This window comes from Clupea harengus, chromosome 12, assembly GCF_900700415.2.
Source record: "Clupea harengus chromosome 12, Ch_v2.0.2, whole genome shotgun sequence".
Lineage (NCBI taxonomy): Eukaryota > Metazoa > Chordata > Actinopteri > Clupeiformes > Clupeidae > Clupea > Clupea harengus.
The window spans coordinates 25,579,295-25,596,133 of NC_045163.1; the positions used below are offsets into that span (position 1 = coordinate 25,579,295).

The 16,839-nt window shown below is 43.9% G+C and overlaps 1 protein-coding gene across 2 annotated transcripts in view; it reads left to right on the forward strand.

Moving 5' to 3' along the window:
- The window catches only part of LOC105909075 (chondroitin sulfate N-acetylgalactosaminyltransferase 1), a 27,135-nt gene extending 16,100 nt beyond the window's left edge, over positions 1–11,035 (forward strand). For both annotated transcript variants that reach the window (XM_031577603.1, XM_031577604.1), the window contains 4 exons: positions 5,937–6,115; positions 7,222–7,316; positions 7,775–7,856; positions 10,688–11,035. In XM_031577603.1, the coding sequence (XP_031433463.1) occupies positions 5,937–6,115; positions 7,222–7,316; positions 7,775–7,856; positions 10,688–10,977 (646 nt within the window). In that variant the 3' untranslated portion in view covers positions 10,978–11,035. The remainder of the gene's footprint in view (positions 1–5,936; positions 6,116–7,221; positions 7,317–7,774; positions 7,857–10,687) is intronic.
- The last annotated feature ends 5,804 nt before the right edge of the window (positions 11,036–16,839 follow it).

A 16,839-nucleotide genomic window follows, 5' to 3' on the forward strand; every position in this document is an offset into this window, starting at 1 on the left:
GGATGCGGTGGATGGGTGGAGGGGGTAGGAGGGTGGGGTGGATGGATGGGTGGGTGGGTGGGGGTGGGGGGGTTGATGGGTGCCGCCGATTAAGCGACAGCCAATTATAGGCAGCCAACAGCAGCCTCTACCAAGTCGATATCTTGCTTCCATCCCCGGGCACAATCACGTGCTGTTGTCAAGAGCTGGGCTTAGTCCTCTCCGCCTGTGTGTGTGTGTGTGTGTGTGTGTGTGTGTGTGTGTGTGTGTGTGTGTGTGTGTGTGTGTGTGTGTGTGTGTGTGTGTGTGTGTGTGTGTGTGTGTGTGCGCGTGTGCGCGTGTGCGTGTGCGCGTGTGCGCGTGTGTGCGTGTGTGTGTGTGTGTGTGTGTGTGTCTGTCTTTGTGTCTGTATGTGTTTGAGGTGTGTGTGTGTGTGTGTGTGTGTGTGTGTGTGGGTGTGTGGACTTAGTCCTCTCCGCCTGGCCACTTTGGCAACTCCTCCCTGTGGGATTGAAATGAAGCAATTCCTCTGAATCTCTTCTGAGTCTTCAAGTTTGTGTTATTCTGACGGAAGACAAGCGGACTGACGGAGGAGGAGGAGGGTGGGGGTGGCGGAGAAGGAGGGTGGGGGGTGGGGGTGGGTGCTGGTATTGAGAGTGTGAGGAGTTTTATGGTTTTGCAATGGACAGGCACATGTGAGCCTGCAGGGCAGATCAATCAATAGACATGAATCATTTGTACTGCTTCAGAAAGCGAGGCCGACGGAACCGCTTCAGAGCGCAGCGTGATGCGCTCAACCTTCGAGCACACCTTCCGTGTTCCGTGTTCCGTGTTCCGTGTTCCGTGTGCCGTGCCGCAGAATTGTATCTGTTGCCACAGTGACAGAAAGAGAGAAAAACATCTCAAATCCTCGACATTGTGGAGGCACCCTTGTGTCACTGAGGTATCTCTCCAATAGGCTTTAGATAAGGAAAGCGCTCTTCTGCGCCAAGGACAATTCTTATATAAAGGTATTTTTTTCTTTGAGAATGAGAGGAATATGTAGGCAGCATATTACAAAAGGCCAACACAACAGACCTCTGGTGTATAGGGGCCTGCTACTTCTTTGAAAACAGAGATCGACAGTTTGATGGCAAGGTCAGTTGCCTTTCTGAGCTGAGAGAGAGAGAGTTATTTGAGAGTTGTATTTCTTCTTAAGTATTTTGTTATTGTTGTTGTGCTGACTGACTAGTGATGGTGGTCCATACCCACCAAAAAGACATGCATTGCATTGTGTGAATATGAATGAATGTTGGTGGTGGTCGGAGGGGCCGTTGGCGCTGATTGGCAGCCACGCTTCTGTCAGTCTGCCCCAGGGCAGCTGTGGCTACTGAGGTAGCTTACCACCACCGGTATGACGGTATGACTGTGTGTGTATGACTACTGGACTCTGGACTCTGTAAAGCGACTTCGGGCATATAGAGAAGCGCTATATAAAATTGAATTGATTGATTGATTGATTGATACCCACCAAATACTAAGTGTTAATATCGCAGTACACTAGCATTCAATAATATAACACTACTCAAGCGTCTGTTTGTAATATTCATACAGTATATACATATACAGTACATGTAGCATATGCATACCATATTGTCTCCTAGTTCAGTTCATGCTCATCCACCTAGGACATGTTCCAATTAGTTGTGACTACGCTCCTAGCAACAACCAGCTGTGCAAACAACACCGGCCTGAGTTTTTTCAACATTGAGCTGTTTTTTTCAACACTGCACAGTGCGATTATCCCTTCCAAGACAGCCAAAGTGAGGCGCTCGTTTGAAATGGCCGGTGTCAGATGGTCATTTACCATTCTGATAGCTTCACGATTGCATTCCGTTTCTGTGGCCCTTTCTAATGACCTCACTTTTGTCCTTGCTGCCATTTCCCTCGCACTGATCTGAGACCAGACGGAGTTATAGTGCGCAAGACTCCTTGTGCTGAATTCACCTTGTGGCACTGCCACGGATAAGTAGGGCTTAGATCACACCCTCACACATCTACCCCAGTTAAGTAATAAAGTTTTATTTGTTTCACGATCGAATGTGCCTGAACTAAATTTGAGAGACGTAAGTGAACTGTCTTGAGTTATTTATTTATTGTTGAAATTTGCACCATTACGGTTGTCTCCGATAGTTTTTTCTTAATAATTTGAGTTTCTAGAAAGAAGCCATTTTGCTATAACCTCAAGCATCTAGATCTGAGGGGAAGAAGAAAAGAGAGGAGAATACCGTGATGGCCCTCGATGCAGTGGTTACCCCTGAAGGCTAAAGTGTAGTGCGTCCCTGATTATTGTACCTGGTGCCCTCTATGCAGTGGTTACCCCTGAAGGCTAAAGTGTAGTGCGTCCCTGATTATTGTACCTGGTGCCCTCTATGCAGTGGTTACCCCTGAAGGCTAAAGTGTAGTGCGTCCCTGATTATTGTACCTGGTGCCCTCGATGCAGTGGTTACCCCTGAAGGCTAAAGTCCATGATTATTGTACCTGGTGCTGATAGAGATCATTTCCAAACACTGTTAATGACTTAAGAATATAATAATCAAGTGCCTTGTATTATTATATTACCTTATATGAATCATGTGCTTATGAAAGCAGGAACATGGCTTTTCTGTGTTTCTGTGTGTGTGTGTGTGTGTGTGTGTAACTTAGATTATTAGGTGCCACTTAGTCTGCATATGTACAAGAGCATGTTTAGACCAGAGGTGATAAGAAGGGTTGAACTGTGCTTCTTCTGACCTTGTGCAAAACTTCCATCCTTGCCTTGGATGTCAGAAATCCACCACGTGGTTATCCCTACTGAACGCAAAACTTCTGTCTATATAAACCTTGTGCGATGTGTTTAATATTGCTTCACTTTCAGCCTTATGCTGGGAGTGTGCCTGATTGCGATTGTTGTTGTTGTTTGTCTAATAAATATACTTATATGCAGCTCCGGAGTCCTGAGGTAACTAGGGTGAATTTTCACCTAACAATTGCCCTCTATGCAGTGGTTACCCCTGAAGGCTGAAGTGTAGTGCGTCCCTGATTTTTGTACCTGGGGAAACTTGACGGCACCTAAGCAGGCGAGGAGTGATGGCCTCGACGGGAGGAAGGGTGGACCAGAAAACAAGGAGGACTGAGTCAACAGGAGGGAGACAAGGTTGTCCCAGACGGCTTCCAGCTGCCGAAAGACAAACCAGGATCTGGTGTGTGTATGTGTGTTTTGGCCTGAGGATGAGGGGTGAATCAGACACCACTGTCTCAGTAATGTGATTTAGCACACAATCCTGTTTGCCTGCTCTCCTGTGGGCTCCAGATTCGGCCCCATCTGCTGGGTCCAGTTTTTTTTTCTGCGCGTATATTTCGAGACCTGCGGCTCTGAAAGGTATTTGTCCGGCGTGTAACAACTCCCTCGGGCGCAGGGAATCGTGTTTTCATTGCCCAAGAATTTCTCCTGTCAGATTAAGCAAATGTTTATCGAACCCGCGCTGAAAATACCCTTGCCAGCCGACTGGATGTCTGTGACACACGGGTTTCCAAAAGCCTCATAATCTGACCTTTTGCTTCGCTCTGCTGTGATATGTATCTGAAATTCAGGAGCCGATTGTGAGTGTGTTGATGTATATGTATACCCCACGCATATACTGTATGTGTGTCTGTGTGTGTGCGTGTGTCTGTGTTTTTCCATGCTTGGACCACTCCCGAATCATTGTTTTCATTCGGACATCTGATAAAACAGAACTTCTGTTATGGTGGCCGATGCTGAAAAATAAAAGTCATAAGTTCTCCAATACTGAGCTCCCCGGAGAGGAAGCCCATCCCTCAACTAACAGTTAGCCAAAGATTAGTTTGGCTTGGCTTTCTAAACCATTTAAGAGTAAACACCATTAGCATAGCTGTACAAAACCAACCGGGTAGCACAATGGTGAAAATACCCTGGAAAACTACCAAGAAGAATGAGAGGAAAACCTCACACAAAAAAGGCCAAAAAACGAACGAAGCCGTTTGAGCTCTTGTTTCCTCCGTGTGACCTGAGACAGGGTGTATTGTTCATCTGGATGCCATGCCTCTTATCTTTGTACTCCGGCGTTTTAAATGTTTGATGAAACAGGAATAGCCCGCACTACTCTCACGAATCCAGAACGATTGAACTTTTCATGTTAATGTCAATACATCATTTACCTCTCTTGGTAAATGAGAGATGATACTGTAACGGTGTTATCTTGCTGCGGTAAGGTTTTAAAGCTTATTTGAAGGCTTATATTTATATCTGTGTATGTTAGGTATGCAAATACTGTGTCTTCTGGTGTAGCTGGTCGTGCATCTTCCTGTGTATACTGAGTGGAGCAGAAGGGGTCGCACACTGACCTGGCCTGGCCCACAGAGCACAAGCCTGGATGCCTTTGGCAGACCTCTGCGGAGCTCTTTCCACCGGTCATGCAAGGCCATTCGTTGACATTAGATTAAGCATCTGGCGATGTCAGAATACAGTATTTCATTTTTTACAGACTTCACCACAATCCCCTTCGCTCTCCATCATGGAGGCAGTGATAAAGGAGCCTGAATAGAAGGGAGACGAAAAGGTCACTGTTTTCGGTTTTCTGTTTTCCCGTGTGGCTTCGTTATTTGGCGCACGGTATGTGGTCCGTGGGGAATGTGATTATATAAAAACATGGATGTCATGTTTCATTCCTTTGAGCTGGTCCAGTGGAGACGTTTGAATGCTGGTGAGCTGTTAGGGAGTGGTTGTGTTGTCGGGATCCTTCCCCTCATCTGACCACATGAGCCATTCAATATTACATTGTATTCGGGCCATTTATACTGGAAATGCCTTGTGGGGACACTTGAGGATTTGGTTGAAGTGCACAAGTGTGCTGTTGTTGGTATATCCTTACCGGGCTTGTTATGACCATATTACTTATCCTAAATTTCCCTCAGGATTAATAAAGTATCCATCTATCTATCTATCTATCTATCTTACTTGTGTGGGACCACTTCATGCGCTTCACTGTAGATGTAGTAACTAGAGTAGTGTCGACAAGCAAAACACTTTACCATCTGGCCAATGAATGGCTTCTGCTGGTGTGGGGGTAAGGTGAGCCATTTTTTACTTGACTTTTCCAGGTTGACCTCTAGCTGAGGGCATATGAGACTGAAGTCAAACTAATACAACACACCACAATTGATGTGTGCCATTAGTTGAAACGTTAGCAGCGTGCTTAACTCAAATAGACAACGAAATATGGGGTCCCAGAAATGTGGTCTTGTGGCTGAAATTGGAGCCCCTTTCTGTTTTTTCATGACCACCATCTAAAATATGAAATGTAATTTATTTATTGTTAGGATGTTACACTTAACTTCATGTAAACCGGTGGTTCATCTTACCCCCAAGGCTCTGGCTCATCTTGCCCCACAAGCACTATTTTGTGAAAAAACATGCTTACCACTCCATCCATATGGTTCTTTCTTGAAAATGGAGAATACAAACTAAATTTGTATGACAAAATGACACATTGTGTATGGTTGGCCAAATGCAGGTCCCCCACCCCTACCTTTTCTTGGCACAGTCAATGTTTTTGGCGAAACGACATTCCTGGTCGAAAGTGTTATGATGAAAATGAACTATTATATTAGACCATTTTACTGTTTATTGTGACAACTGGAAATAGCATAAATAAAATGTATGCTTTGTCAAGCATGGTGTTTTCCATCTAAAAAATGTAATGTGTGTATGGTGATCATATCATATCATATATACAGAAGATGAACACGTGTTCAACAGCTGTTTATGTTTATAGCTTTCATTCTTTCCCACACCCACAGTTTGTGTAGCAAAATCCACCTTTGAAACCTTGAGTCAGCAAGTAGTTTTTTTTTTTTTTTGGTTTGTCTTTCTCAATTTAAGTTACCATAACCTTTCTACCTCTCTCTGTTGTTTGTAGGGAGATGAACTTCAAGAACTTCACGCTCATTCAGCTGAACGAGGAGTTCTCGCGGGGCCGCGGGCTGGATGTCGGGGCGAGGGCGTGGAAGGGGGGCAACGTCCTCCTCTTCTTCTGCGACGTGGACATCGTCTTCACGGCGGACTTCCTCAACACCTGCCGCCTGAACGCCCAGGCTGGTGAGTGATCCGGCAGCTGGGACACACACACACACACACACACACACACACACACACACACACACACACACAGACACACACACACACCACAGGGCAGCGAGGAGCCCAGAAGCCAACAGACCCAAAACAGAGCAGACGCCCCCCCCCGCTCGAGTCCTCCTCTCTCCTCCTCGGTAAACGGATCAGGCTTGCGTGAAGTGTGGCCTGGTGGTTTATGGAAGTGGCTTGACCAACTAAACACCAGAGTTCTTCTGTTTTTGTGGAGGTTTAGGTGTTGTTTGTGATGCCTCTGATGTAGTGGGCTGTGTGAGAATCTAATCTAAAAAGACCCGTATAATAGACTGACTGTGGCGATCACAGCACTCCACTGAACGCGCTGTGCTCATGTATGTGTTGATCTCTACTGAACGCACTGTGCTCATGTATGTGTTGATCCCTACTGAACGGACTGTGCTCATGTATGTGTTGATCACAGCACTCTACTGAACGCACTGTGCTCATGTGTGTGTTGATCACAGCACTCTACTGAACGCACTGTGCTCATGTATGTGTTGAACTCCACTGAACGCACTGTGCTCATGTATGTGTTGATCACAGCACTCTACTGAACGCACTGTGCTCATGTGTGTGTTGATCACAGCACTCTACTGAACGCACTGTGCTCATGTGTGTGTTGATCACAGCACTCTACTGAACGCACTGTGCTCATGTGTGTGTTGATCACAGCACTCTACTGAACGCACTGTGCTCATGTGTGTGTTGATCACAGCACTCTACTGAACGCACTGTGCTCATGTGTGTGTTGATCACAGCACTCTACTGAACGCACTGTGCACATGTGTGTGTTGATCACAGCACTCTACTGAACGCACTGTGCTGCACCACCCAGGTTATGCGCTCCACTCACGCATGTGTTGTTATGCACGACTGCAAACCATAAACAGTTTGATAATTAATATTTAAGGCGAGGGGTTAATTACTGAAGAACATATCTAATTAACATTCTCTGCTGAAACTTAAAATCACTGAATAGTGATGATTCTGAGCCTGCATGTGGTCTGTGTTTCTCCATTCTAACCATATTGTGCTCTCTCTCCTCTCCCCAGGTAAGAAGGTCTTTTATCCGGTTCTGTTCAGCCAGTACAACCCTGCGGTCATCTACGGCAGCCATGAGCACATTCCTCCAGTGGAACAGCAACTGGTAATGTTCACTCAGTATCCACTCAATCTGGTTAGGCTGCTAAATTAACTGAAAAAGTAATGAGTTTCTACATATTTCCCCCTCTGTTGTAACCCTGTTGTAACTACACATATGCCCAGCCTGTATTCCAGAGGGTTTTAAATATTAGCAACAGCGCAGTATTATGCAGAATTCGGAAGCTTGAAGATGTGAGAGTAAATCTCATGGAGTTAAGTAATCACATTCAGCATTCTTAATGAGGGCAATGTTTACGTTATTAACTGCAGCCGGCGCTGCGTGGGATGAACTTAGTGGAACAAAATGATTTCCACAGCAGGGAACTGCCACAGCCTTGCCTGGCTCTGTGTACTGGTAGCGTAGCCTCTCTGTGTAAACCGTCCACGCCATGTTTGAAGGAGAAGGACAAGGTGATGGGGATTTGTCAGTAACAGTGGACTTGTATTTATTTCCTTTGACAGGTCATCAAAAAAGACACAGGCTTCTGGAGAGATTTTGGCTTCGGTATGACGTGTCAGTACAGATCCGACTTCATCAACATAGGTAACTATCCACAGAAGTGGGCAGGCCTTGTGTGGTTTAGCTCACATTGTGTGCCAGACAGCCTTGGTGTTGGTTTGGCCCAATCCGTTATTAGCTTCAAACCCTGAGGGAATCAAATGCACTACATTAAAATGGGTGTAGAAAGTAGTAGTCATTCAATGAAGTCTGTCTTTGTCAAGTCAAAAAAAAAAACATCAAGAAAAACAGACGAACAAATATTTCCAGTTTGTATGTGACAGTGCACTCTGACAGGCTCAGTGAAAGTGATCTCTGTGTGTTCTTATTTGTCTTTGGGATATTAGTCAGGTTCTTGTGAGCGATTTCTTTCCACTGAGGTAGTGGCTGTGAAATAAAACGGCGCGCGGTAAACCTGCTGTGGAGAACGGAGAGGGGTGTTAAAAAAGAACAACCTCATCATCACTCTCCTCTACTTGCTTCTGCACTTCCTGTCAACTTCTACCTTTTAGTTTCTGCACCTAAAACTCTATGACAGTTGTGTGTGGAATTGAAGTTCAAGACGAACAGGAAGTCACACTTATTTTCAGTGACTTCCCCCTGTTGCTTTGGTTGTAATTAGGGTTGCAAAATTCCGGGAACTTTCCATGGGAATTAACTTGAATATACGGGAATTAACGGGGATATACGGGAATTAACGGGAAATTTTGGGGTTATTTATACTAACTGTATTTACAATGGGCCTCATTCTCGAACATTTTCTTAAGTGTCTTAAATATCTTTTTATGAACTTCGAAAGACCAACCTAAGATCTCTGCCGGATTCATGAACGCCTGGAAAGGTGTTCTTAAACCGCCAAAGTGTTCTTAGCTGTGCACTGATTCTTAAATTGAACGCATTTTCTCGTACACCTGAATTTGCATATATAAACACCCTGCCAGCTTCTTATAAGGGCATGCAACTATAAAGACGTGTGCAGAATACACAGAATCCACAGGCAACGCGAAAGCAACTTGAGACTGATCAAATCATGTCATGTCTTTTATGCCGCGTCGTGCATTTTAAAATACTACTCTCACACGGCCAGCGTGGGATGTGCCCGAACTTTACATGAGCGACTTTGTAACCATCACGTCTACAGCCCGTATGCGTAGGGCATTCTGGGTAATGCAGTTCACTTAATCTGCACATAACACACGGTCAAGTAAACACAGACCTAACTTCACCGGTGAAGAGGTGGAGGTACTGTTTTAGAATGTAGATGTGTCCATTCTATTCCACTATGGCTATATCCATGCGATTGAGTTTAATCCTTATTTATTTATTCACTGCCATTTGCAATGTTCGTGTAATGCTTTTATTTATTTTAGGACATCAAAGTTTTTTCCAAATTTCCCAAATTCCGACCTTAAATTCCCATGGATCCATAAATTCCCTAGTTGTAATCCATCTAATTTGTGCATCGATTTGAAAATAAGCGTTGGCTGAATAATTAATTAGTAGTGGAAATATAAATGGAAATGTAAGTTTGGGCTTTTGCCAAATAAATAATAATAATGTTGTTATTGTTATTGTTATTGTTAATGTCAATACATTTAAAAGTAAGAAAATGGTGCCTGGTTTGAGTGCAGCCCCTCGAGAGGACCTCAGAATCCTCAGAAGCTGGATTGGGAACAGATGATCAGTTGTGTGAAGCGTTTGGCCACTCAAACGTCATTGGTATTAAAACAAGGAAAAATTGCTGGTTTTTGTTTGTTGTTCACTCACTTCCCTCAGCTAATAAAATCCCCTTGTGCTAATCGTGGATCAGTGTTTCCCACTGTTATTAAGTGATTCAAACTTTAAGGTGCAGGCCCATTTCATCCATTGTGGTGAAGGTATGCATTTGACACAAGGTTTACTTCATGTTACATGTGATAAACTACAGGAGACACTCCAACACACTCCTTCTGAATTTGACAAAACCAACTGCCAGACTGAGTGCACTAAATCTTTGGCCATAGACAGCTGCTGTTTTTTTAGTGCTTGTACTTGAACTCCATACCAGTGGTTTAGCCTCCTCTCTCCTCTTCTTGGGAATAACTGGGGGGGGGGGGGGGGGGGCTGTGCAAGCTCCTACATGTAAGGCAGTTGAAGATAACATGGTGTCTGCTGGTAGATTAACAGGGCAGGGTGTGTTTTAAGTTGTGAGTTTGTTTGCTTGTTTTTGCTCTTCTCAACTAGGGGTTGGACATGGTCACGGCGGACGCTGTTAATGCTCGAGCTCTCTCAGTGCAGTTAACAGCCAGTAGCCTGTTTGGAGTGAGCATGGCAGTCATGTGAGCTAGCGTATGAGCTAGCATGAGGGCTAGCATGAGAGCGCAGAGAAGAGAGGGAGTTTTACCTTCATGTTTGCTCGCATTCATCCACTTCAAACAGATTGACAGATAATTGAGTGTAGTTTCCTCAGAATCTCAGTTTCGGCTGAATTTTTTTCAGTGAGTTCAGTGATGCATTGAAGGACTGAACCCCTACATCTGTATTATATAATATTTTGAGTGATATGGGCCTGTGACATGAAATGATGACTTCATGACAAAAATGTGAAGCTTTGCTAATCACTGAGTATGACAACTACATGCTTTCCCAACAATATTGAAGAGTTCAACAAGCACAAGTATGTGTTAAATGTATGTCTGTGCTGTACTGAACCACACCTAGTAACTGTTTCTGGTTTTTAAATTTGTATGAGCAGTATTTCAGCTTCACTTATATGTATGTAGGAGAGATGATGTCTCAATCTCTCTTTCATACCCCCCCCCCACACACACACACACACCACACGCCTTCCCATAACCTTTAACCATCTCTCCTGCCCTGTGTGCCCTCCCTCCCAGGCGGCTTCGACGTGGACATTAAAGGCTGGGGCGGCGAGGACGTGCACCTGTACCGCAAGTACCTGCACAGCAACCTGCTGGTGGTGCGCGCGCCGTCCCGCGGCCTCTTCCACCTCTGGCACGAGAAGCACTGCACCGACCAGCTGCCTCCGGACCAGTACAAGATGTGCATGCAGTCCAAGGCCATGAACGAGGCCTCGCACGGCCAGCTGGGCATGCTGCTCTTCCGCCACGAGATCGAGGCGCACCTCCGCAAGCAGCGGGCACAGTCCAGTGCCAAGAAGGCCTGAGCAGAGACGCGGGATACGGACCGCTGGATGGGGCAGGGGGTGCGGGGGCGGGGGCGGGGGCGGGGGCGGGGGCGGGGGGTTGAGGCCGCCGTTGCTTGAAGCGGGACGATCTCCTAAGAAGCTCCAGAGAGAAAAGATAAAGCTAGCCTGAAAGGCTATGAAAGGAGCTGGTGGAGATAACAGGGAGATTTCCTGGGAAGGCTAAATAGCGATGAAGGCAAAGATGTTGGACTTTGTGAGAAGGGAAGGTGACGAAACAACAGTTGTTTGTTTTCCTGAGTGTCGTTTGGAAGACTGGCGATCCCCAGAATTTATTTGAAGAGTACAGATGCACTTATATTTAAATGTGTCCACATGTTTAAAAAGAAACCCGCTTCGGGTGTTATTTCTTATCTGTCTTAAAGGCTGGCCAGCTTCACAGAGGCGACACGTGGACAGGAAACCAAGAGGGTCAAAGGTCAAGACTGTAAGACAAAAAGGTCAATAAGTCAAGACTGTATCTAATTAAGACTCTTGTGGCTCTCTTAAACTCACTAGTGTGACTTGCTGAAAGGCATCCTGCCATCTAGTGGACTACGCAGAGGAAGGGCCACTAGGAGGACTAATGACCCTTGGTTATAGTGCCCCCTAGTGGCCTTTGTAAGACACATTGGATTCATGAAAAGAGAAAAAACCTTAGATTGTATTATATTTTATTTTGCTGAAAGACATATTTTTGATTTTTCTATTCTATAAAATTGCAACAGTTTTGAAAACTGTTCAAATGATATTATTGTTACTTGTGTTACATTTGTGACATGTGATGACATGGCTCACTGGTGTCCATATTGCTCACGCACCTGGAGCTCAAGTAGACCTTTTTTATTCCAGAGCTCTTACAACTCTTTATACCGTACCGGAACACTCTTCGATCTTCCTGAAAATGTGTTATTTTACAAAAAAGAGTTTTTCACACATACGCAGGTATATTGTAGGCTACAGCTTAATCTGAGCTGTAATTATGACACATGTAACTGTGTTACACAGAGAGGAACTTGTGTCCAGCTTGTGTCCCCCCCCCCCCCCCACAGACACACACACACAAACACAGAAAGAGGAGTACAGCTTGTGTGCCCCCCCCTGCAATGTGCAACCTGAGCAGTTTTCTGCTGAGAAGGAGCGTGAGGATGTTCCGTAACTAGGGGGTGATTAGACTCTAAATACCGTTGTTGATCAGGGAATTCAAGACCATGAATAAAACAAAGGCAAAGAAAGGCCTGTAGAATATAGCTGATACCTATACAACTAAGACAACCAAATCAGTCACGTTACATGTACAATTCTCAACTAAAGCAAAGACTGTGAGACAAGAACACCAACATCTCTCAGACAGACTTTTCCTTAAAGATCTGCCTATTTCTCCTGCATGCACACTGATCTATCTTTATAACGTACGGCTGTAGGAACACAACACACACACAACACGCACACAACGACGACGCGCTCAGAGAGCTAGAACTCACCGCTGTCTGTTCATTGCTGACTTGTGCTTTCATGGAGCCTCCGCAGACACACGCCATCCATTCTCATTGTGGAATGATAGCTCTTGTTTCGCCTTCGTGCCAATCTGTAATTGCCTTGTCCGCAAGCGTTGCTTGTTTTTTTAGATATATATATATATTGCAAAAAGGAAGAGAGGAGTAGTATCTTCTACAGAGAAGAGGTAACTCTGCAAAGAATTATTGTTTGTACATTTATATAAAGTATAATAGCTGAAAAAAAAAGGGGGGGGGGGGGGTATGTGTCTATCCAGCTGACTTTTGCTGTTTCTGCCACTGGAAAATATGATCATAATAAACAAACACCTGCATTGGCTTGATCAGGACATGTAGAGTTGATGACAGAGTGCAGTGCTGGTCTGTGGCCAGCAGGGGGTGCCGTTCTCAGGGTGATACCGCAGGCTGAAGCACTGCTGTCACAGTCCCTTTGTATAGATGACCAAATGTTGTCAACAAAACAATCTAACTTATTAAAATGCACTTTTGTTGAATACTGTATTAAATGTATCATGCTCTATGTATTTCAATTTTTTTATTTTATTTTATTAAAAATAGACATAAAACTTCATCACACAGTTTATTTTGGACTTGTTTGCTGGTTAAGATATAACTCCATTTTTTTGCTGTTTCATTTTGTTTGAAGATAGGTTTCAGTTATACTATTGTACACAGTTTGTTTTATAGGGTCAAAGACCTAAATAAAGAGAGATTAGTTCATTCGTATTGGCTGTTGCTTTGCTTGTGTCTGTTTTGTTTTCTTTTTCACCTCCAATTCTTGGCACATAATTATGACTGATTTGCAATAAATAGAATTTCACTGTTCCTTCACCGGGCCCAGTAGTAATGGGCTTTAGTTGCTACTTCCGTTTTTGACCATCCTTACCGGACATTATGTATGAGCAAGATGGGTTTTCACCATGGCCCTATTTACACTTTAAATGCGTCTAAGGCAATGTGATCGAAAGTGGACACCCGAAACACGCTGCCGTTTACACCCGTGTCTATCACACATCTTCAAGGTGTCCAGCCGATCACTCTACTCGCAGAGCTACCAACTCTCACGGTTTCGCCGTGTGACACACGCTTTTGCATGTTTACGCACTGACGCCACACATTCAATATCTCACGCAAAAAAAAAATCTGATTTTGGGCCGAGACGCGTTCGTTCCTTTTCAAACTCCCCGACGGTAAATGCCGCTATGGAGCGCATCTGTAACCCTATTCGCTGCATAGACATCCTATTTACTCCAAAGTCTCGAAGTAATAGCGAGAGACAGCAGAAGAGTTACAAAGAGACACAACTGCGGGAGAAACTCGCGAAGAGAATCCATCGCTGAAGAAAATCTTCATCTCCAATCTGAGCAGAGACTAGGTATGTTAATGACATGTGGTTCAATTAAGTACTCACTCTCTTAAACTTTAAATCTTGAAAGAAATTATTCGTTTGTGCGTGTGAACTTGATTTTGTGTGGTGAATGTAAACTCAGCTGTCATAACAAGCAGCAGGAGAGCACCTTGTTAACGTCGTGGTATACTGCAAGCTCAAATCATCATAGCATTGTTTATTTAGGCTGCTCACATAGCATTTATCTTTTTATTAACAGGCCAAAGAAAAGGACTCACTCTGAAGACTTTTCCAAACAGCACTTTGAACAGGTAAGATGTATTCCAAAGAATTTAACATAAAGACAGGAATGATGAGGTATGTTCACTCCTAAACTGCACCTGAGTTATTCTTATATGGCCTTTCCTCGAAGATGTGTATGAACTGCTGCTGGTTGATGACAATATACCCTTTAACTTAACAACCTGTAACTCTACGTTCATAAATAGGTTTCCCCATCTCCTCCCAAACCATGGGCCAGAGGAGCATGACCACCTGGGTGAGGAGTTTCTGAATTATCAGACCATGCCAACAACCTCCCTTCAGGACGAAACGGAGATGGAAAGCTTCTGGGCTGGAATGGCAACACGGAAACGTAAGGTATACTTTTTTTGTCTTTCTTTTTGGCAGGTGTGGCTTGGCTACATCTGTTGCTATTATTGATGCATGCATATATTGTGTCATACATGATGCAAACTATGCATGTTGTATCTGAACTTTGTTACAGTATACTTACAGTATTAATCAAAACAACATTTTGTTCTTTGTTCATTTTCAAAGAGTGGCAGGAGTCAAAGAATTTGAGAGGCTTGCTGCTGTCGCCAAGCTGGTCCTGGTGTTGCCCCATTCGAATGCAGATGCTGAGAGGGTGTTTTCAGTTGTGGGACTGAACAAAACTAAGACCAGAAATAGCCTGGCATTGGATGGCACCCTGTCTTCAATAATGGCCATAAAGATGGCTGACCTGGAGCCCTGTTTCAGATGGGAGCCCCCCTCAGAGGTCATCAAGGCCTCCAAGAAGGCCACAGACCAGTACAACCTTGCCCACAGATCTTAGAAAATGACTAACCAGGTTCTGATCTGCATCTGATACCTAATTTTTAGTTATTTTTGACATGTGTTGACTCCATTTTATCGCTTAAAAAAGCTACTGTTTATGCACTTTATTTGTTGCACTTTTTTGTTTGATGGAACATGTGGTGGGAGGCTTTGAATAATGAAAAATATTTCTCCCTAACTAAACTTGTGTAATTTTTTGCTGGACATAAATCATTAAGTGCTCCTAAATTAAGTGCTCATAAATCATTAAATACAATTATTAACAATATAGGTTAGGTTTCAGTTAAGAATTAGTTGAATACCATTGTAATCAAAATGTCAATCAACCTACCTTGGTCAAATCTTAAACACAGGTCTATTAATTAGGCTATATTGTGGTACATAGACAGTCATTGAGGCACAATAATAGTTTTCTGGTTGAATGTTCAGCTCAAGTCTATAAGGCCCTACAAGTCATGATCAGATGAACATGAATCAAAATAAGTTCAGGTATTGCACATCTTTAGCATACCACCCAAAAATCCACTAGAATGCAGGAAATAACATCTACTTAAACCAAAATGTCCTGGGGGTGGACCTTCAGCTATGTCTTTGCTTCACAGAATGTAACCAATGTTGTCCATCTCCAGTAGGCCCCACATTAGGCAGACTTTGGGCCCCACAAACCAACAGAATGCAGAGCACAACATGGGTACAACGCCAAATTAATTCCAATTCCCTGATATTTGAGCCACCAACGTGTGTGGCTGCGTGCGCAGCAAAATGTTGGTCACCCCAGACAAAATCTCACTCCAAGGTTTTTTGAAAAGTTGGCAGCTCTGCATCATCGTCGATGCGGATTCTAATGAGGCTGTTTGATATGTCCAATGTAAGAAGTGTGAAGCTTTAATGAAATATGATTGATGCCATCCTCCTTCTCCACAACAACATGGATTAAACCTCGATGGTTGGACTATGTAGATACTTTTATAACGAATGTGGCCGTGTAGCCTACTTACATTTTTCTAGAAAAAATATGATCTTCAATGGTAAGTATAAAATAGGTAGCCTGGATACCAGACCGAACTTAGCCCAGCCCACAATTTTTTTGGTTGGGAAGTTCGGTCTGGCATTACTCCATTGAGGAGAAATTATCTGCGGACAGACATTGCCGTACCAATCAAATTGTCAAGGCGGGCTTTATACGATGATGGACAGATGATCAAACGTAACGTAATCAACCACGTCACCAAAGAGCTTTTGGGGTGAATTCGTTTTCAACAAACATGGCTGCCGTTGGAGAGCTGAAATGTGGTGATTCGAGTCTGTTTTAGAAGACATTGACAGCACATTCATTTTGAAAGAGAAACAGAGAAACGGGATCAAGGCATTTGTCGATCGAAAAGATGTTTTTGCCGTCCTTCCTACGGGATCCGGTAAAAGTTTAATGTATCAGCTGGCCCCATGGTCTACGTTATGGTCATACTACGTTGCTCTGATTGGTTCTAGATATATCCAATTGAACGAAGAGGCATTTTTTTTCCTGGTTCGGTTGAAACACGCCCCATAATCACAGCCCATTGGAGCGGTATCAGACTCATATTCTGACTAGAACTATGAGTATGACATCGTCAGGCTATAAAATAGGGGGATATTGAGTTGAATAAACCCCAAAAAGGACTGTATTACTGGTTTAATGATTAAGTGACAATCGCCACAGGTTTGTCCGGTCAGAACAATAACGGATGACAATGTTCCAATGAGGTCTGGTTTATTGCACACACACACGAAGTGAAGACATGACGTTGTGGTTGAATACGGAATGATGAACGGTGTAATTAACAATGATCCGTGAATTGAGTTATCCGTGAATGACCGTGGTTTCTATAGAATGACATGAAT